The 23,570-nt window shown below is 37.8% G+C and overlaps 1 protein-coding gene across 1 annotated transcript in view; it reads left to right on the top strand.

Annotated features, from left to right (window-relative positions):
* Positions 1–21,658, top strand: part of Lhfpl1 (LHFPL tetraspan subfamily member 1) — a 73,241-nt gene extending 51,583 nt beyond the window's left edge. Inside the window, exon 4 of the mRNA XM_010603094.2 lies at positions 20,603–21,658. Within this exon, the coding sequence (XP_010601396.1) occupies positions 20,603–20,784 (182 nt within the window). The 3' untranslated portion in view covers positions 20,785–21,658. The remainder of the gene's footprint in view (positions 1–20,602) is intronic.
* The last annotated feature ends 1,912 nt before the right edge of the window (positions 21,659–23,570 follow it).

Genomic DNA, 23,570 nt, shown 5'->3' with positions numbered 1-23,570 from the left:
CAGGGACACCCAAGTGGGCCCCCTTAAGGATTTTAAATATAATTATATTGGTACATTTAAAGTATACTATATAATGACATTCATCATTTAAAATTTGCATCTTTACATAATCCATCTTGGTTCTTATTTTTTCCCCATTTCCCTGCCCTCCAGATAAATACTTCTAATGGGACATAGCTATTTTTATGAAAGCTCATGAAATAATTGTCTTATCAACGGCACTTACTTTTTAGCTAAGACCTGCACCATCTGTCAATAAACCATATTTTAAACGTGTCCTTGGTCCAGGGATTTAGTTCAGTGGTGCCGCCGCCTGCCTTGCAAGTGCAAGGATCTGAGTTTGATCGCCAGTACAAAAAGCAAACAAACAAAAAAACATACAATGTGTCCTCATGAATATAATTTAATCTGTTTCTCAAAAACTTGTGCATAGCTAATGGTAATATTCTATTCTTATAATAAGGAAGCCCTGAGTCATGGAAAGGTATGGTGATTTATATAATATCACACAGCATGTTAAAAGCAGAAGAGTGGATGGACCCCATCTCCTAGTTTACCACTGTCATGTGCTATACTGACTGTTGTTTCTCCATTGGTGATCGAATGTCTTGAGTCATTTGAGCACTATTTTCTAATGTACAGTTCTATTGTTTCCAGAAACAAATGTCTGAAAAGCCATAGAAAGTACTCATTTTTGCATCCTATTTCCCTACTCCCACCCTCAGATTCAAACCCCATTAATCTGTTAGTATTCTGGAATGCTTACTTCTTACATACTTCGTACTTCATTCATCTTTCTTGATAGAAAGAGATTGTGTGTTTTTTAAGGGCATGGATGATGAATGATTGGAGAGAGGATGGGAAAAAAAGTCCTGAAAACAAAAACATAATTCCAAAAGGAATCCCAAACTTGTTGGCTCCCAAAAGTCTGTCTTCTTTCCAGTGACTCTCCTGTTGCTAAGATTTTTTTCTCCTGCATTTCTGTCTTTCTTCCAGTTCTCCCGTTGTCTCAGTATAGCCCTGATGCCTGCTCTCAAGTCACTTAACTGATTGTCATCCACTGGCTTCTTCAAATGAACAGTTTAGGAAATTTACTCTGAGTCTTCTATCTTTTCATGTATAGGAGAAACTAATAATCAAATATTTAAAATAGAAAATCAGAAAAAATAACCCTAAATGTTTACTGAAACTTATAGTGGGAGTAAACTTATAGACCATTCAGTGGATTTAGTTATAGCTATGAGCCCAATAAGGACAGGTGACTTTTTCAAGTCCCCACAACTAGTGATCTGAGACTAGCTTCCTGACTCACAAACTCTGTATGTACTGCTCAGTGGTAATCTCAAATCTGTTGAATGAATCACCTTATTAACTAAAAAGAGAAAATCAAGTACAATGCTTTTTTTCACTTTAATTTTATTAAGTAAATGAAAGATTTAACTGAGAAGGATGTTGGTTGTTAATTGGCCTGTAGCAATCAAATGAAGATTTCATGGTTTTGAGCCCTGTCTTAGTAGTCTCTTTCTCATTCATGAGATGCAATAACTGACGTCCACAACTTCAAGAAGATGTTTAATTTTGCTCTAATTTCAGTCCTTGGTTAGCTGGCTCTAAGAAAGGAAGGCATGGCAGGTGAATAGCTGTTCACTTCATGGCATCTAGGAAGCAGAGAGCTGGAGAAGAAGACATACCAATTCAGGCTGTGCCCCCAGTGACCTACTTCCTCCAACCAAACCCTGCCTTCCAAAAGCCAGGGAGCTATATTATGCTTATAATCTAATGACCTTCAAAACCCACAAGGCTCTGGGGGTCAGTTTAGATTCACTAGAACAATCTCACACAAGTGAATCCCTGAGAAGTCCAATGCTAAATTGATGCATTTAACTGCGTCTTCTAGCCAGCCTTCACCAAGCCTCTGATTGGCATCAAAACTAGCTGGAGTCAGGGAAAAGAGAACTTTGGAAGAGGTCGTCCTAGAGAAGAGTAAGTATAGATGGCTGTGTGGTAAGAGTGGACTTTAGCATAACTATATCCTCAGGTCACAGGTCACAATGCAAATTGTTTAGCATTTGTGAGCTTGTGGCCACTTCATAGGGTTATTATAAGGATTAATAAGATTATGCATATTATACATTTAATACAGTGTTTGATATACAGTAACTGGTCAACAGTTGCCATCTGGTATCATCATTATCATTACACTGATTCAAGATTTCAAAATTAAAATGTTCCCAGTACTTTAGATTTCAGGGAAAAAAAGACCTATTACAACAAGAAGCCCATCTATATGAAAGACAAAAGGGCAGGTTCACAATAGAAAGATCTGTGTTCAGATTTGACCCCTGACACTTAGTAGTTATGCAAATGTGGGCAGGATATGTAACCTTTCTGTGGCTCTCTTAATGGGGATTTCTAATATTTTCCCCTATATATTTATTGAGACAATTAAGTGGAGTAATAGATTCATACAAAGCACAACAGGCTGTATTAAATATAACTTGGTTTTGATAGGTAGTCAGCCCAGTTCTTAAGAGTCTCTTTAGAGGGCTATCCCAGGCATGGCTTCTGGATCCACCAGCTTTGCCAATGTCTGGCAACCACAGCTTCACAAAGGCCATGCGTATGTTCCCAATGTTTCCTGTCTCGGAGGCTCATTTCCTTTGCTTCCCATCATTTCCCCTCATTCTTGCCAGTTCAAAGCCTTTTATGGTGACTTGGGGTCTGACCTTTTAGTGTGCAGTTTTTAGGCATTTCCTGTTACCTTTTTCTTTTTCTTTTTTCTTTTTTTTTTGGTCAGTTTCCTTCTTTATGGGCAGTCTTTTCTTGTGTACGTAAGAGTACAATGAGGCAGTTAACCCGTTCTCATGTTCACAATGGGACAGCAGAATGTGATAGAAGCAGGCCTGCCCAGGGTATGAGGATATATGGGTTTAAATTTTCTTAGCTTGCTTGGACACATTCACTTTCCCATTCTGAATCTTGGTTTCTGTATTTTTACAAAGAAAGCATTGAACTAGATGGATGAGTAACAAGAGGTCCTAGATATCTACTAGCCCTCAGTTGTGATCTATTTACTGTTTATGGTGAGGCCTTTGATCTACTTTTATATTTATTGATTTTGTTCTTAAAAAGCAAAAAAATAAATTTTGAGTATTCTTACACACATATAGACATGTAGGAAAGCTCTGGTAGGAGAAAGATATGTTAAATTGTTTAACTGTAGTAATCATTTCACTACCCATATACCAAAACATCATGTTATTCATATCAAATATACCAAAAGTAAAAAGAAATTCAGATGTCTTCCTTCAAGGAGAGGAGATTTTAATAATAACTCATTCAGGGGAACACCAGGAATTGGCCACAGGGATTGTCCAAAGACACTTGTCCCTAAAAGTAGTATCAGCTAGAATGCACTGATAGCCAGTCCTGGAAAATACGTGGCTCAAACGTTGCTTAAATTTCTTGTCTTTTGCAAAAGGGAAGGGAACCAAGAGATGGAGGCAGAGGGTGGAAGAATTAAGATGTGTTATTACATTTATCAACTCCCCACAACGAATGTACTCATTGAAATAAATAAGTAGATAAAAATTTAGAAAAACATTAATTTACCTCCTGGGCTCTCATAGAGAGGAATATTTCCATCTAGAAGAGTAACTGGGCTAAGCTGCAGGAGACTGGAAGCAATTAGGAGGTCAGAGATCCACTTAATTCAACTGCATTATCTCCATGCCACATATACTCTTGACACTGTCTAAATGTTTTATTGAATGGAATGAATAAATTCTAGGATGGCTCTGTGACCACAGACAATTCATTTCACCCCTTGAACCCTATCTCTCTGTAACATTCAGGAATTGTTTTGACCATGAAATGAAATGTGCACTAAAAGTGCTTTATGAAAACAGTGCTTTACACATGAAAGGGGAAAAAGATTAAAAGTTAATCTGTCAGCTTTTTTGGTACTGATCACTTTCTCTTTTCAAAATAATGAGTAATGAGACTCTATCTACCCCAATGGGACATGAAACTATTTTCATTTTGAAAAGAAAAAATGACTGTGTTATTTATAGATATTTCTCCCTTTCCTGAAATAGTCCATACAGGAAAAGGATGTTCACCCCTGGAATAGTTGGTTTCTGGAGTAGTTGATAGCTAAGATAACTTCCAGCTTGGTGACTCTAGAGGAAGAAAAGGCTCTTATAAACACCTCAAGGGCAGGTTCCCTGCTTTCCTTATTTCTCTAGTGCCCTGCTGAAAGTCCCTAGCAGGCACAATAACTGAAATAACTGAAATAACTGTGAACCGACTGTGTATACATTAGAGGACCACACGATGGCAGTAGAGACAGGTAAATTCGTTTTGTTTGCTACTGTTATTTTCTCAGTACTGTCTGTGACCCTCCTACTAAATAAAGAACACGAATCATAAGTTTCTTGCTTCTATCTTTCCACTGAAGTTTCTTCAGTAAACTTCACTTCTGAGTTCCTTTTTCGCCTTCACCTTTATTGTGTTTCTTACCCTATCTACCATAAAATGATACTGTATCTTAAGCTTTTGTTTAAAAGCAGGGTTTATTGTAAATGGAGAACTAATACTATAGCACCCACGTCACAGGACTCTGGAGGTGAGGATGAAACAAAATGATATACTTAACATATTTAGTGGAAGGCCTGCATCCAATAACAATAGCAGTAACTGATACTATGACGACAATTATTATTATTATTATAGGGTAGAATTACCCAGAAGTTTAATTAGTAAAGTGAAATGGATTTGAAGGCAGGAACAGAGAGGGGGATCAGGGACAACTTCAATCTTAGCAATTCCCTGTTGAGGTCAGCTTTAAAGGGATAAAAATATGTTATGTCTATTCTGTACCATGTGATTTTGTTAAGCCATTGTCACCAAGCCCCATCCAGGTGAAATGTGAGAAACTATGAGAAAGACACACATGCATGTCACAAGTGAAAGCCCTTAGCATTACATTAAGTGTAGGGTAGAGTCTCAATAAATGATGATTCCCTGGCATTTTTCAGTAAACAATAGAACACTGTGGGCTAATCATATGGTCTAGTTCAAGTGGTACCCTACCAGACTCTAAATAAAAATCAACGGGGCACTTTCCTCAGAAATATTAGTTTTGTAGATCTGGGGCAAATCCTTGGAATCTGTACATTATAACTCACCTAGAAATTTTTGTAAATAGGGTAGAGTGTTTAGATGAGAAAAAGGGGAACTAGAAATATTAATTACTCTAGGCTCTGTGCTAAGTGGCTTCTATGTGTCATATTATTTGACTCTTTCAGCTGCTCTGTGAGGTGAGTGGTATCACTTTCATTGTACCCAACTGAATAATTTTCCCAGAGCTTCAGTTTGTGATAGGACATAGTTTTCAAACACAGTCCCTGTAACTTTCACAGCAGACTCTTCCCTGAGTACCACACTGATTTCCCAGGCTCACACAGGTCTGTGCTTAATGTCCATATTCTCCAAATAGGGGCCCTTTGCCAGACTTTCATCAGGCTGTTCAATTCCTTCTTGTGGAATAATATTCTTACTTTTGGCTGGGAACTGATGAAGAAACAAAACAGATGAAAGATGATTGAATGAGTTAATGGATGAAAAAGTACTTTGTGAATTTCAAGTGCTCTACTTATACTGAATGATATTATTTGTGGCATTTATTATTATTCAGGGACCTTGGACCCAGAATAATACTTTATAGTGTATATCTGTTGGCTGATGGAGCATGGATGGAAATAGGTCAAGTTCAAAGCTAGCAATTATGGTATGGGGCTAAAATAGTGACTGGAATGAGGGACCACTCACTCCTGAATCCTGAGGTAGGTCAGTTTGCTGGGTCTGGCCTTCAAGCATCCTTAAATATTTGAGGATTATGTAAAAATTAGGTTGTAGCAACTCAATTACCATATTCTGGATAGTCACTCTAAACAAGATACTAAATAAGGTACTGTAAAAATGCAAAGTCTGAGTTATTGTCTTCAAGGAGCTTATTATTTATTTATTTTTGTTGTTATTGTTGTTTTGAGACAGGGTCTCACTATGTAGTTGACACTGATCTGGAACTCGCTACATAGTCCAGACTGGTCTTGAACTCACAGCGGTCCTCCTTCCTCAGCCTCCTGAGTGTGGGGATTACAGGTGTGAGCAACCACACCTGTTTTTAGGAGTTTATAATTTAATGAGATATGTCGATTTAACACAAGACTATAATAATGTCAGTTCAAATGTGTGTTATCACCAAAAGCAGTAAGACTGTTATAATACTAAAGCACACAAGGAGAATTTTAGAATATATCTTCTTTCTCTCTTTTTTTAATGTGAATGTTGATGAGATTTTATGTTTTTATTTTTCTAATCTTTATTGTTTATTGGTACATTTTAGGTATACAATACAGTTACATGCATTATTGGGATCTTGCACCTTTACATTACTTACCTTGGTTCTTATTTTACCACATTCCCCAGCCCTCTCTTCAGCCCCTCTACCCTTCCCTGTTTAAAAACCATTGTTTCCATGTATTTCCTTTTCACATACTTTTCTTTTCCCTTGATACCTTTTCCATACCCCTCCCAGTTCCTACACTATTTTAGACCTTTTCTTCCTATTACATAATATCAATTATACATTTTGATTCTTATTTACACTTTTAGTTTTTCACACCAGAGAAACTATTAGGTATTTACACGTGTGATGTATTTATTTCACTTAAGAATATGGCCTCAGTATGCATCAATTTACCTGTGAATGACTCTAATTTCTCATTCTTTATGGCTGAGTAGTACTACATTTTATAGAAAAACCACATCTTCTTTATCCAGTCTCCAGTTCATGGGCATTTGGGCTGTTTCCAAATTTAACTATTACAAACTGTGCTGCTATAAGCATGGGAGGGCATATATCACTGTGGTGTAATTCTTTAATTCTTTTGGAAAGATACCCAGCAGAGGGGTATCTGGGTCAAATGAGACTTCTAATCCTAGTTGTTTGAGGTGTCTCTTTATTGATTTCTACAGTGATTGCACCAGTCTGCACTCCCACCAACAATGAAGAAGAGTTCCTATCTCCCCACAACCATGCCAGCATTTGTTATTGGTTGATTTCTTGATAGCAGCCATTTTCACTGGGGTAGATGGAATTTCAGTGTTGTTTTCATCTGCATCTCTGGAATGAACAGTGATGTTGACTTTTTCATGTACTTATTTGCTGCTTTTACTTCTTTGTCTAAGAAATGTCTGTTCATTTCAGATGCCCATTTTTGGATTGGGTCTTTATATTTGGAGGGTCTGATTTTTAAAAATTTTTATATATTCTACATAGTAGACCTTTGTCTGAGAAGAAGCTGGAAAATTTTTTTCCCCACTTTGTGGGTTGTCTCTTAGCTCTGCTTGTGATGTCTCTGGGAGTGCAGAAACTTTTAAAAAAGATGAGATCCCAATTGTTGATTCTTTGCGCTAGTTCCCGTGCTACTTAGGATTTGTTCATAAAATGTTTCCCTATGCCTATATCTTCAAGAGTTTTACCTAATTTATCTTCCAACAAGTTTAGTGTTTCTGTTTTAATATTTGGATAAATAATAAAATCCACTTGGATTTTATTTAGTGAATGGCTAAAGATATGGGTCTAGTTTTAATCTTTGACAAATTGAAATCCAGTTTTTTCAATACCATTTATTAAAGAGGCTATCTTTTCTCTATCTTCTTTCTCTTAATAGAAATTCTCATCTGGATTACTGGGCACAGCTCTTAATTCTGTCTCTCCCCGTATTTCCAAAGATTCGGCACACTACCCCGTTGATGTATCTCACATTCTGTAGCCAAAGTGATACTTCTAGAATGAAATCTGATGTCATTCTCCTTCTTTAGCAGTAGTCCCCATTGCCTTCAAAATCAAGTCTAGACTATAGCAAGGTCTATAGGGACCATGGCCCTCATTTCCATTGCTACTCTTCTTCCTCTTCTTCTTCTTCTGGGATTCAACTCTGTACCTTGTGCTTGTGAGGCAGGTGGCAGAACCACTGAGCCAAATCCCTGGCAAGTACCACTCTTCCCTTGTCTAACCCTGAAAATTCCATGTTCCTTGACAACTTTCTAGGTGTTACTCTGCTGGGAATATTCTTATCCATTTCCTTGTGTAACTAACTTCATACTCTAAAATCTTTTTGCCGCTTTTAAGCTGAATTTGATGGTCTTCGTCTATATCCTTATTGCACTCATTATCATAACACTTGCCACACTGTTATTCTGTTCACTTGTTCTACTTCTGTCTCTGCCTCCCTTTCTTTTTGTCCCCCTAAATTTTATTGGTACATTGAAGGTATACAGTACAGTTATATTCATCATTGGGATCTTGTACATTTACATGACATATATTGGTTCTTAGTTTTTCCCCATACCCCTACCTCCCCCTTTACCCCCTCCACCCCTTCCTATTTACAAAGACTTTCTTTGAATTTTTACTTTTCTCATATTTTTTCCTTTCCCTTCTTTCTTTTCCTCTACCCATCCCACTTTCCCCACACCTTTAGACCTTTTTCCTATTTCACAATATTAATTATATATTTTGATCCTTATTTACACTTTTAGTTTCTCACACCAGAGAAACTATTTGGTATTTACACATGTCTATCCTATTTATTTTACTTAAGAGTATGTCCTCAATGTGCATCAATTTAGCTATAAATGTCTCTGGTTTGTCATTCTTTATGGCTGAGTAGCACTCTGTTTTATAAAGTAAAAACACATTCAGTGTCCAGTTTATGGGCAATTAGGCTGCTTCCAAGTTTTAGCTATTACAAACTGTGCTGCTATATACATGACTGCACATATATCACTGTGGTATGATTCTTTTAATTCTTTGGGGATGATACCAGCAGAGGAATAGCTGGGTCAGGTAGGACTTTTAATCCTAGTTTTTTGAGATATGTCCATACTGATTTCCACAGTGGTTGCACCAGTCTACACTACAAGAAGGAAGACAAGTGAACAGACTATCAGTGTGAGAGTTGAAACCAGTTTTTCCATCACCATTTATTAAAGAGTCTATCTTTCCTCCAGTAAGGGTGTTTGGCACCTTTGTCAAAAATGAGGTAGCTGGGCAGGGTATTTAGCTCAGCAGTTCGGTGGCCTACCTTGCAAGAGCAAGGACCTGAGTTCAATAACTGGTACCAAAAAAAAAAATGAGGTAGTTGAGTGTGTCTGAAGTTGTTTCTTCCTCTGCTTATTGGTTTCACTGATCCTCAGATCTGTTTCTTTGCCAATGCCATGCTCTTTTTATAACAGTAGCTTTGTGCCACAGTTTTACATTGGGGATTGTGATGTGCCCCATCTTGCCTTTGTTGCCTAGAATTGCTTCTGCTATTTTAGGTCTCTTCTTGTTCCAAATGAATTTTTGGATTGTTTTCTCAAGGCCTGTGAAGTATGCTGCTGGAATTTTAATTGAGATTGCATTGAATCTATATAGCAGTTTTGGATGTATGTTCATTTTCATTATACTTGTTCTTCCTACCCAGGAGCAAGTGAAACCTTTCCATTTTCTCATATCCTCTTTGATCTTTTTTTCTGAGTTCTACAGCTTTCAGAGTAGAGGCCTTTGGTTTCTTTCATTAGGTTGATTCTTATGTATTTCATTTTTGGGGGGGTGCTACTGTGAAAGGAGTTGTTACTCCAGCTCCTCTCTCAATGAGTCTGTTGTTCATATACAGGAAAGCTAATGATTTTTGAGTGTTGACTTTGTATCCAGCTATGCTACTGAATTTGGTTAATAAGTTTAGAAGACTTCTGGTGGAGTTCTTGGGGTCTTCTATAAAGAGTATCAAGACATCTGCAAATAATAACAATTTATCTTCTTCATTTTCTATCTTTATTCCTTCTATTTCTTTCTCTTTTGTAATTGCTGCAGCTAATGTTTCCAAAACTATATTGAACCAGAGTGATGACAGTGGGAGTCCTTGTCTAATTCCTGATTTAAGTGTGAAGGATTTCAGATTTTGCCCATTTAGTATAATATTGCCTGTTATTTTTTCATGGATGTCTTTTAACAGGTTGAGATAAAGATTGTCTATTCCAATTTTCTGTATGATTTTTGTCATGAATTCATATTAGATTTTGTCTAATGATTTTTCTGTGTCTAGTGAGATAATCATATGGTGTTTGTCCTTGGCTCTATTAATATAGTGTATTGCATTTATTGATTTGTGTATGTTCAACCATCTCTACATCCCTGGAATGAATCAACTTGGTCAGGGTGTGTGATCTTCTTGAGGATCTTCTGCATTCTCTTTGCCAGTATCTTATGGATTTTTTCATCTATGTTCATTACTGAGATTGGCCTATGGGTCTCTTTTTAGTTGGGTCTTTCTCTGCTTTGGGGATCAAGGTGATGCTTGATTCTAGGAATGAATTTATGAGTATTGCTTCTCTTTCAATTTCACTGAAGAGTTTAAACAGTAGTGGTAATAGTTCAACTCTAAATGTCTTACAGAATTTAGCAGTGAAAACATTAGGGCCTGGGATTTTCTTAGTTGGTAAACTTTTAATTGCTTTTCAATTTAATTGATCAATATTGGGTTGTTTAGAATTTTTAAGTCTTCTTTGTTTAACTTTATCATTTTTTTCTTTTTTCTTGTATGCAGCATGTTTTGGATTTTGTTTCTTGACCCGTTCTGCCAGTCTAATTCTTTAAACTTTATTTTTTTTTGCACCAGGGATCAAACTCAGGTCCTTGCACTTGCAAGGCAGTCAGCAGAACCACTGAGCTAAATCCGTAGCCTTGCCAGTCTATTTCTTTTGATTGGTGAATTGAGAGCATTAACATTGATGTTTATAACTGATATGTATTTACTTATCCTTGACATGACCTTGTTTTTGTATTCTATGCTTTTACATTTAATTTCTTGTCATGCCTGATAGATATATTCTGCTGGCCTTCCTAGGGTTGTGATCTTCATTTTTCTTTTTCTTTTTTTCTTTTTTTGGTTTTTTGAGACAGGGTCTCAATATGTGGTTGAGACTGGCCTGGAACTCACTATGTAGGCCAGGCTGGTCTCGAACTCACAGTGATCATCCTGCCTCAGCCTCCCAAGTGCTGAGATTACAGGCTTGTGCTGCCACACTCGGCTGTGATCTTCATTTTTCTTCTCCTAGGATATTGTTTAAAATATTTTGGAGTTCTGGTTTGGTATTCATGAAGTTCTTCAGGTGATCTTTTTCATGGAAGTATCTTAATTCTCCATCAATTTTGAAAGATCATTTTGCAGGTTACATCAATCTGTGTTGGACATTGTTTTCTTATAGGGTTTGAAATTCTTCACTCCAGGCTCTTGCCTTGAAGGTTTACATTGAGGGGTTTGCTGTGATTCTGATGGGCTTTTCTTTGTATGTGATTGTTTCTTTTCTCTACCTGCTTGCAGGATTTTCTTCTTCTTTTTTGGATTTTTAACTATTATACGCAAAGGCATAGATTATTTTGAGGACAGTTAGTTGGAGTCCTATATGCCTCACTTATCTGTATTTCAAGTTCTTTCCCCCTGCTTGTGAAGTTTTCTGCCTTTATTTCTATGAACATTTTTTTTTATCTTGTTTGCACTCTTTTCTGATCTGTCTTATGTCATTCTTTGCATCATCTAGTGGCTGCTGGTTTGATTTCTCATAGTCCCATACTATTTTTAAGAAATTTTTCTTTCCTGGTAACTAATTGCATTTCTGTCTTCTATATCTGAAATTCTGTCTTCATATTGGCTCATTCTGCTTCATAAACATTCAATGGAGTTTTTAATCTTCTAGATATCTGTTTGTATCTGTTCTACGGAATCCATTTGTCTCCCATGCCTATATTCCATAATGTTCTCAGCTCCTCTGTTTTTATCTGTGTCTGCTCTAGAGTTATTAATCATGTCTTTCACATTGTACACAATATTTGTTTTTTATCGGAGAAATCATTTCTGATTTCATTTTTTCCAGATCCTCTTTGTTGCCAGTTCAGGTAATCTAGGTTGTTGAGTACCAGATTGTTCCATCTTGTTTCCCATTGGGGTTGCCTTAGGTGATCTGGAAGTCTGGTTTTGAGATTTTTTATGTGTCTCCTCATTTCCACAGATACAGCCTGCTGTGCCTTTTTTGAGGCTACTTTTTGTTCGTCCAGTCGGCTTCAATTCCTAGCTAGCCTCAGAGAGGCCCTCTCTTTGCTGCTCACCATTGCACAAATTCCTGAGTTCAGAATTATGACCCTCTGGATCCTGTGCTCTGTTTTTTTTTTTTTTTTTTTTTTTTTTTTTTTTTTTCTGAGAGGGTTTCTGGCTGGGACCTGTGCAAAATTGAGATGGTATCTGGGTGTGCCTTTGGTTGTTGCCTGCCCACCAAGAAGCTGTTGTCCAGCTGGGCCTTTGGCTGGGGGCTGTGCACCTAAGTTGCTTGTGTGTGACTGGACTGGGATCTGCGCATACTTATGGATGGTATGTGGGTCATCCTCTAGCTGTTGCATTTGGGCATGTGTAGCTGTTTTCTAGGCAAGCCCAAGTGGCTGGTGTCTCAGAAGGGGCCTGGCTGGGATATGAGCACTCACACTTCTCTGGTCCAAGCGGGCTTCTCACTGGTATCTGTGTGCACTTATCAATGGTATCTGGGCATCTGCTTCCCTTTCACTCATCTGGTTTGTTGAGAACAACTTTTTAGAGCTCAGTCTAGCACCTGGCCTGTGGAGGCACTTGACTGATATTAGCTATTACTGTTCTAGTTATTTACTTCATGCTGAGAAAGTTCAAGTCAATGTAAGTAGAGGGCTATTAAGCAGATGTTAGAGGAGAGGGGCCAATTACTTAGAAGTCAAGTGCTCTAGATAGCTTATGCTGCATCAAATAGGTCCCATATTTGATTAGCTGTGTTTTGCACTGTCTTTTAATGACTGCTGGAGGTATAACTGATGGGCTGCACAAAAAACAATAAAGGGTGACATGGAAGTTTCTCTTAGACACACATAGGATCAATGTGGATAAAGACCAAGAAATACAATTTAATTAGGCCTGAGGCATGATTTTTCTCATAAAAAAGACAATCAGGATAGTTAAAAGAAGGTAGTTATATAAGAAATAAACATTTACAAATGTTTACTAGGGCTGGGGATTTAGCTCAGTGGTTCCGCCACCTGCTTTGCAAGCACAAGGACCCGAGTTCAATCCCCAGTACCAAAAGAAAAAAAATGTGTACTAAAGGTAGGAAAATAAGTATATTCAGCAGAGAGAGGTTGAGCCAAGTAAAAGTACGAAAAAGGTACTCTCTACAGCAGGAGAGTAGACTGTTGTGATGGAGGAGCACAGTGGGTGGCAGAGGTTTGTATAAAAGAGAAAAATCAGATCAGGGCACTTTTGTCATCCTATGTACTTGGCTACAGGCTCCTCTGACTTTTAGTGCCTTGGTCTTTTCTTACCCCTCAGAACATTGGGTTGGACCAAGATGAAGTTGTATACCCAGAATATTCTTCCTCCCTTTGGATCTGATTGGGTCAAAGTGTCAGTGGCTACTAGCAATAACATTTTACCTGGACAACTGAAATTCTCAGAGGGTTTTTAATCTTCCTTTTGGCAAGAAACTCTGGCAGGCATCTGGAATATTCACTATATTCTGGGCCTTCAGTCTGGGCAGTGGGTGACACATGCAGCCTGAAGTGTAAGAAGTGAGCTGTTCTGGTAGCTTTGGCTGTCTTTCCACTGGGGGTCATGGTGGAGGTGGTAGGATTTTGGCAATTGCTCTTGAATTTATTGGTTTTGCTTTGTGTTTGAAAATTATTCATCTATATTTTCTGAGATCTAGTGTAGGAAGTTCTCTGCTCATTTAGCTTGGCTGCATTGAAATGTTTTTGTCCTACTACCTAAGGAAGTTCTAATGACAAAAGTCCAAAGTCATCTCTGAACAGATGGGACCACCAGCTTTGTCCAAACTTCTGCTGCTCCTGTGGACAAAAAATACAGATCCCTATTGCAAAGATCTGCCAGATCAGCAAATAGCTTTATAAGTCTTACCCTCCTACTCCCATCAGCCTTTCTGCTATCACATAGCTTCTTACCCCCGATCCTAGGTCACAAGTATGGTTGTTCTGAAAGTAGTAGTACTCAGAACTTTACTATTCGTAACATTTCGGTCAAATCAAATTTCCACGAGTCTGAAAGTTTCATTATATCTCCCCTAGCCCTAGTCAACTTGAGAGCCGTTAGTTGTCATTGTTTGCTTGCTATACCTCTGCTTACCTATCTCTTCCTCCAATTTTTCAGGGGCTTGAGATTCCATAAATTGATTCTAGACTCATGTCACTCTTAGTGTATGCCTTTTCTTTGCAACATTGCTTCTCTCTTCCTTCAATGAAGATGCCTTTCTTTAAATTAGTCCTCCAGCACTATTAGTTTCTAAAGTGAAATTCTTAACATGTTTTTTAAAGCCTTTCCATTATACTCTGATTCCTAACTCTGATGCCCACACCAATTCTAGCCTTCTCCACTCTGAAACAAGCATTACTGTGAAAATAACTCCTACCAGTTCCTCATTAGCATCTATAAACAACTGACTGGATATTATACCCAAAAAGGGCATAAGACTAGGGTTGTAGGAATAGTGATAAGTTTAAGTGGGTAGCCAGTAACATTTTTTTCTCAAAACAGTAAAGCTGTAATAACATAACTTAATGCTGGATCAAAGGAAACAGAGTCAAACTCCAAACTATTTGATTTTCAACTTAGAATAAAAGCAACATGTCTTGATTTAAATGTCAGGCCCACTGCTGAGTGATGATTTAATAACTTTTATGAGATATCCTGTCATAGAAAATTCAAGGCTGCACTAGAGTGACTCACAGATAGGGTGTTAGAAATGTTACAAAAGCACACAAAAAGAAACAAACTTGTCTTAAGGCTCATCCAGAAACTTTGCATAAACCTAATTTTCAGTTAGAAACTTTTCTTTCTCCCTATGCTGCCACACAATCTTTTTCTTCATAGACATCCATGCATGAATGTACTGTAAACCTTAGATGTGATGTCAGCTGTGGTATTGCCACTGTGATATTTTCTGAGGACACAGGTCCTTGAACAAATCCAACTTGGTGAGCTGGAGGCAGTGCATTCAACTGACAGGTAATATAGCAGTCTGGCTCTTTCTCAAGGGATTTCACACAGAGTTCATCTTGTCCTGGTGCCCCATCTTTTAGGCAAGCACTTAATTATTGTCTTCATTTTAAGGGTTAGAGAATTTATACTCAATGGGGTTAAAAGATTTCGTTATAGTCTATAGTTTCCTCTCTCCCAAGAAATCAGTCTTTCCTTCCCAAACACTTTGTAAGTTCTCTCTTCAGCTTTCTGCATCTTTCCCAGGCTAGCATACCCAAAAGCTCAAAGCTGCCCAATCTTCAGTTTAGAGCTGCTCCCTATGTCGAGAAGGAATCATGTATGACCATTATTAACTGAGGACACGCCATTCAGTTGGGTTAATCATTCAGGGGTCAAGTTCATTTCCAAGAGAATTTAAAGTGCAAATATCTGGTGTTTGTCTAAATGAGGGTTGCTTGAGCTCCACAATATGAATATTTTTGGATAGATCATTCTTTGTTGTAGGGAACTTGCTGTGTATTGTTAGATGTGCAGTCCTGTCCCTGGTCTCAGGTTAACAGTTACTCACCATATTTCCAGTCTTTTACTCAGAGTTTTCAGGTTAATCTTCTCAATCTATGCTCTAACATAGTGAGTCCTCAGTGGGAAGCAACACCCACCCCATACAAGGGGCATTTGGAAATATGTGGCAATATTTTTCTTTATTTTACACATACACAAATATTATTTTTTTGTCTTAAATTCTTTTATTGGTACATTTTAGATATGCAATACATTGACATTCACCATTGGGAACTCGTACCTTTATGTGATGTAGCTTGGTTCTTATTTTTTCCCCAAACCTCTGCTCTGACTTCAATCCCTCCACCCCTCCCTATTTACACAAGCTTTGTTTCCAATTACTTCTTATCTCATTTTTTCCATTTTCTTCTTTCTTTTCCCCTACCCCTCCCACTTCCCCATCCCTTAGTACCTTTTCTTCCTATTTCACATTATCAATTATTCATTTTGGTGCTTATTTACACAAATATTTGTTAAATTGGGAGTTGAATCCAGGGCCTTGTACATGTTGGATAAATATTTTGCCATTGAACATCCTTAGCCCAGTTTGAGTTTCAAAATTGAAAAAGTGGAGGGATGTTATTGTGAACAGCTAGTAGACAGAATCTACTAGGGTGCTACAATGCGTAGGATATCCACTTCCCCACATATTTCCCTCAACGGGGGCCTTTCTAGCCTGAAATGTTAATAGTACCAAGGTAGAGCCAACTCACTCTGTCAAAATATCTCTCAGTCAGAAACATTTCCTTGTTTTCTACTGTTTGTGAGAAAGATGACAGATTCATGTCCTCTCCTTATGTAGATATAGCTAGTAATTTGCCAACTATTGCTTATTTTCTGAACCAACTTTGAATAATATGCTGTTTCTGAAACATGATGCATGCCTTCTAGCTCATGTTATTTTGATCACACTGAACACTTCATTTGCCTAAAATGACCATTTCCCATTACTAAAGCCAAAGTGAAATGCTATCTCCTCTATAAGGTTTTAATGAGGCCTGAATTTTCCAGCTACAAATAAATTCTCTTTGCTTGAATATGCCTATAGTGTTTTACTCATATATCACTTAAAGTACTTATATTCATAATATAATGGAAAACTTGAAGTGGTCTTTTTGAAATGTCTTTCCTCTTAACCTTTCTTCCATTTAAAGAAAAAGAAAATGAGGCCAAGATAGGTGATATGATTGGATAAAGGAATCATATTTTCCCATAAAACTTAGACCATGATAATTTTTATACTTGGCTTTGTTCCCCCAGCTTAATTAAAATGGTTTTCATTGAGCTTTGAGTTTTGAATACTGAACTTTAAATCAGACCTGACTTTGAAGTCTGAACTCTGACACTTGGCCAAGTCATATGACTTTCATTTACTTTTCTTTCCCCTTTTTTTTCTGTTTTTGACACCAGTTCTCTGCTTGTAGGTTAAGCAGGAATTGAATTCACTATGTAGTCCGGGATGGCCTTGAACTCATGGTGTTCCTCCTGCCTCTGCTTTAGAGGTGCTGGGATTACAGGCATATTCCACCATACCCGACTTCATTTACTCTTTATAGGCTTAACATACCTCCAATCTCCTCTAAGTGGAAAATCATTTTCCTCCACTATAAATAAAAATAATTATGACAGTTGTGAGAATCAAATGGCATTGTGTATTTGAAGTTCCTGGTACATAGTAGGTACTCAGTAAAATTTGTCAGAAGAGTGTAAAGATAAACTGTATTGCTAGGAATGAAATCTGGAGATTGCTGGTGATCCATGGGACTTCACAAATGTGATCAGAAGCAAAAAGTGGCAGCTAGTTGCTACTGCTTCCTATTTTTTCATATTCTCATAAAAGGATTCCTCTGTAGGCCATCAAACAATAGTCTAAGCATTCTGTGGTGTAACTGACTACTGGTGGTGGCTCTCAAAGTAGATTTTAAAGGTCTGCATTGCTTTTCTCTCCACCCTTTTTTAAATGCCAATGATATAACTTTTCTGTTTCACCAAACACATAATAGGCAGGGCTGTAGAAAGGGGTAAATAAAAGGTATATTTTCTCTATTTCTCTTTAGCCTCCTGTATGGCAGTTTGCTGGAGCTTAGATTCTCTTTAGTATCCTGACAGGAGTGTCTGTGAGAGGAAATTTAGGATGCATTTGAGGTGGCAATTAGATCATTTTGCCATTGGATTCTAACCCACTGGTGACTTATTCTGACTTTATTAAGGTTTACTGTGAGGCCTTTCTTAGCTCTTTGCTCTGGGGCTGCCCATTCCTCCTGCCTAGAGCTTTGGGGGTAATGGGATGCCATGTGATTATTCCTTTTTTTTAAAGAAAATAAGTCTTTTCCTGGTATCAGGATTCATGTACCTAATAGAAATATCCCTGCTAATTAAGGGATGACTTGACAGACCACTGAAGAAACAGAGTAAGAGTTCTGATTATAAATGTGCTGAGTAGAACTGGCTTGACAGTGGGCTCATCTCAGAACTGGCTCCTGCCTTCTCAGTAATTTGAGAACAGATTTGGTTGAGGGGCTAGATAAGTTTAGATGAGCCTATGACAAATTGATTTAGGAGCCTTCTCAGGAAAGGTTATAAGTCAAGGGTCCTGTTAAGGGAAAAAAAAAAAAAAATGTTTCAGTGGGATATGAGAAGACCAGCAGGGGGCAGAGCACCGGATTGGAAGTGAAGAGACTTGGTCTGGCTTGGTGCAGTGGTGCACACCTGTAATCCCAGCACTTGGGAAGATGAGGCAAGAGGATCACCAATAGTTCCAGGACAGCCTGGGCTGAATCACAAAGAGAGACCCTGTCTTACCCCACCCCCCAGACTTGGTCTAAGTTCCTGTCTTGAGCTATCTGCTTCTGAGAGAGTTTGTGGGGCACTCCTGAGCTTCACATCCCAAAATGTAAATTTAGTGCACTAAAGTCTGAAGCTTAAGGGGGGAAGGTGAAGGAGAAGGCTTGGCAGTCTTCAGAATTTTCACTGTGAATTCTCAAAGCATTGTATGAAACTTTCCAATTTTAATATGTAAATGAGTGTGAGTGTGCACGTGTTTGTATTGATGATAAATGTGATAAGGGGGGTACAGGTTGTACACACCTGTAGTCCAAGCTTTCTTGGAGGGTGAAACAGGAGAATTGCAAGTTCAAATCCACCCTGAGTTACTGAGACTTTCTCAAAATGAATGAAAGAAAGAAAGAAAGAAAAAAGGAAAGAAAGAAGGAAAGAAAGAAAGAGAAAGAGAAGAAAGACTGTCTGATGAGGGAAATTTCTGATGAATTAGACACGAATATAAAAACAAAGCAGTCTAAATTGGGGCCATCTTTGACTCTCTATGACTCATTAACTAGTCAATTAAAATGAGGAAAATTAAGATTCACTGGGTACCATGTAAACAGAAACAATTGGATATTTGATTTGATTTAACCTTTAAATAACAAATTATCACAAATATCAGTATTGGCATCCACAAATGAGTATATTGTAGACTGCCCTCTGCAAAGCTAAGAGGGAGGTGAAGGTTGCTGCCTAGTCTTGTGAGGATTTTTCTGTAATTTTGGGTAATTAGGCACTTAACACAATTTCTGGAGTCCTGTTTGCTTAAGCACATTATATTAGCAGTTACTTATTTTGATATCTCATAAAATACCAACTTTTTTTCTTTCTCTGGGCATTGACATTTTCTAAAATAATGCATAAAGCCCACAAATCTCTCAAACAAAAGCATCTATTTTTGGTAAAATAGCAAGTGATGGGATAGATGTATTTGAGCAGGTGACAATTCCCATCACACCTGAATGTAAAACTATATCCTTAGAAGCTTGGCTTTTGTTCTAATTTTCACTTCCTGACTGTTGAATGGATAAGGTGGGACAGATGCACGTATTAAGAAGGACTGAGTTTGATTTTGCCTGTCTGATCTTCTCCTGGTGATGCAAGATATGGCTTATTGAAAGCAGTCTATGTTCAATAGGATACCACTGTTACAGCTATATATGGCTAGATATGCACCCAAAGCCCCATGCACTCCTAGGGGAGGCTTTTGGAAGTTTGCTGGATCTAGGTGGGTGATACTGGGATTAGGGATATGTGGGAATAATTATTCCACTGATTGGAATTAGCATAGTTCTAAGTGTGGCTGAATGGATTTACCCTGGGTGCGGTTGGCACCACCCAAAAGGCTTGTCATCTGGATAGGATAACAGGGAAAGGAAGGCAAGCTTGCTGCTTGCTGCTGCCATCTTCTGCCTGCATGTCATGAAGACTACTTTGCCTTTACGATGTTCCTCTGCCATACCACCCTTCCTTAGAACCAGCTGACTATGGACAGAAACTTCTACAAACTGTGAGCTGAAATAAAGCTTTCCTCCTTCAACTTGTGGTTGTTGGCTATTTTGTCTCATCAATGTGAAAAAGTAACTAAGACAACCAGTTTAGTTGAGTGCCTGGAGTTTTAGGGGTCTTCATGCACTAGGGTGTATAGCCTAGCTCTTCCATTTTCTTGCTGCATGATTTTTACAATTAGTCTGTGTCTCAGTTGCCTTATCTTTTGTAAAACAAGGATGATAAGAAAACCTATCTCATGTAGTTACTGTAATGGTCAATATATAAAGAGCTTCGCATAATGTTTGACACTTAGTCAAGTTGTTCTTGTCATCATTATCATTATCACTGCCATACTATCACCACCCACATCACCCTCAGGTTCCACTTTAACAGGAAAATAAAATCTTATAACCTTTTCCTAAAACAGAGACCAGAATTACCAAAGGAAGAAGTGGAAAACCCAGTTGCATTCATTATCTGCTGTTTATTCCCTAACTATAATATCTTAAAGAGAAGGCATGAAGACTATACGTTCACAGATAATGTCTATAGTTTGTTATGAAAGAGGATATTAGATCCTAATCCCAATGTCTTCTTCCCTGTTTCCACAGGTACCTGTCAGCTTGGCTGGGCCTATTACTGTGCTGGAGGTGGAGCAGCTGCAGCTATGTTGATCTGTACTTGGCTTTCTTGCTTTGCTGGAAGAAATCCAAAGCCTGTCATGTTGGTGGAGAGCATCATGAAGAACACCAGTTCTTATGCCATGGAGCTCGATCACTGCCTCAGACCTTGAGTTTTGAAAGATAATTGGAGAGGGTGAAAAAGGGGAGGAAAGGGAACCAGGAAAACAGGCACTAAGACAAGATGAGGCCAGTTGGCCCCCATCTGCCAGAAGTGCAGCCTAGTATTTGCATGCTTTTACCCCACCTGTCATTTACTTTCATTTTCTGTAAGCCAGTGGATCAGTGACTATTTTCAAAATATACTTAGAGCAGTGATTCTCTCAAATATTTAAGCAATCAATGTATATCCAAGAATGCTCAAGTCTAAATGGGCTTCTTTGTGCAAAATAAGAAGACCCTCACCTGAAAGGTAACTGCATAAACAAGCAGCTCTTTGCAGTGCTATAGCACCTGTGTTCCACATTATCTTAAGGCTTGAAGGCCAAGTCGCAAGAGTTGTGCAGAGAGAGGCCATGAGATGGACAGGACTGTTGCACACCATTCTCTTTAGCATTTATTGCCACCCCAAACATCTCTGGAGGTTCTCACTCAAATATTTATGACCTTAGGACTACATTTTCTCCTAGTTTTGTTTTTTCCTTCACATTTTTTTAGAAGCTTGGCAGGAGGATAACTCCCAGTAGGCAAAACATTAATCATGGATGCTTGCATATAATCTGAGTTCCCTACTGCATTATGATTTAAAATATTCATCAGAATTAATTTTTTTGTTCCTATTGGGTAACTAGCATCAAAATATAGTAGCAAGTATTTCTTAACCTCTTTTAGGTATGGGAATTGTGTTCATCAAATGTTTTAAGAGACTTCAGTACCCAATAAACATGAATTCAATGTGATGATGACAAAGATGTTTCTACTCGATCCTTATTGAAATTTCTATCAGAAAACATTACAATTGACTAGGAAATCAGCAGTGGCATTTTACCCCTATAGTCCTTCCTGGTGTTGATACAAGCTTCTCTGCCTGTTTAAATGACTGCTCATCAAATAATCTGTCCTCCAGAAGTTAGAAATGAAAGAGCACAGTCCTGATCACCTAAGGCTGGTGTATTTTTAGCCCTGGCTTCTATACTATGTACTCAAGGCTAATGGATATTGTAGAACTTGGTATTTCCTTGGGGTGAAATTATTCTCACTACTTCTTCCAGTTAATTCAGGCCAGATTGAGTGATTCATACATACAATTTTGGGGACTGTGAAAGGCCTGTGACTCAAAAAGCCAGGAAATGTTCTATTCTTAATCTTTCCTTCATGATTTGTGTACAGCTCTACCTACAGGAAGAGAAAAGAAAAAACTGACTTCAGAAATGGTATGCCATCTTTCAAAGAGTTAGGATTCTTATATTGACTTTAGTGTACATAAGTGGATTCAAGCATATATTATACTGTATTCATAGTTCTTCCATTCACTTAGCTACTCATTCAGCAACTATTTCTTGAGTATCTTACTATATGTCAAGATCTGTGTTAAGTACTAGTGTTAAAAGGATGAGACTTTCCACCTTAAAAGAGACAGTAATAATGTATCAAAAGACAGATAAATAATTGCCAGTATGGTTTAGGTGCTATAAAAATAAAGAGGAGGAGCTAAATGATCATAGAGAAGGCATACAAACAACTTAGGGGTAATGGGCTTCATGGGAAAGATTTCCAGAAATGATGTTACCTAAGATGGGTCTGAGAGAAGAACAATGGTCATTAATCATCCTGTTTTGTACAAGGCAAGGAGCAGTGCAGGCAGAGGCACAGGGACAGCATGAAGATAACAAACAGGTGTAAAAACTGGAGGTAACAAAAGCTGACAATAAAAAGGGAAGCAGTAGCCATCCCAGTCCAAGGAAAGAATTTGGGTTTTATCCTAAAGAAAAGCCGTTGAAAGGGAAGGGACATGAATATATCTGCATTTTTCCAAAGATCAATTTTGGTATAGTAACAAGAATGAAAGGGAGCTCAGAGAGAGACTAGAGATATTTTCATATTAGAGATATAATATTAGAGCTATTATATTAGAGATACAATCTAGGTGTAAAGGATCAAGTCGTGAACTAAGGTAGTGACTGTGATACTGGAATAGATAGATGGATTTGACAGAAGAAACATCTTGAGCATACCTAATCCAAAAATATGAAACCTTAAATGCTCCAAAATGCTACTTAAGTGTTATTTTGGTGCTTACAAGGTTTCAGAGGATTTTATTTTTTTCCTTTTATTGAGTTTATTAGTACATTACAGGTATATAGTACAGTTACATTCATTATTAGGATCTTGTACCTTTACATGACAGGTATTGGTTCTCATTTTCCCCTTGTCCCTGCCCTCCCTTCACCCTCTCCTCCCCTCCCCATTTACAAACACTTTATTTCCTTTTTTTCATTTTGTCATATTTTTTCTTTTCCCTTATTACCTCTACCCTACCCTTCCCATTTTCCCTACACCTTTAACCCTTTTCTTCCTATTTCACATGGTCATTTATCTCAGTAGGATCTTATGTACTATGATAGCTTTTCACACCAGAGAAACTATTCGGTATTTACACAGGTGTGACTTATTTATTTCACTTAGGAGTATATCCTCAATATGTATCCATTTTCCTATGAATGAATCTAATTTTTCATTCTTTATGGATAAGTCGTATTCCATTGTATAGAAAAAACACATCTTCTTACCACATCTTCTTTATCCAGTTTCCAACTGATGGGCAAATGGGCTGTTTCCAAGATTTAGATATTACAAACTGTGCAGCTATAATCTAGAATATATAAAAAACTCAAAACAATTAGCCCCCCAAATATAAAGACCCAATTCAGAAATGGGCATCTGAAATGAACAGACATTT

This window comes from Fukomys damarensis, unplaced genomic scaffold (genome assembly GCF_012274545.1).
Source record: "Fukomys damarensis isolate Sample0158 unplaced genomic scaffold, DMR_v1.0_HiC HiC_scaffold_39, whole genome shotgun sequence".
NCBI lineage: Eukaryota > Metazoa > Chordata > Mammalia > Rodentia > Bathyergidae > Fukomys > Fukomys damarensis.
Note: the sequence above shows the minus strand (reverse complement) of the source record. Positions and strands in the feature narration are given on the sequence as shown.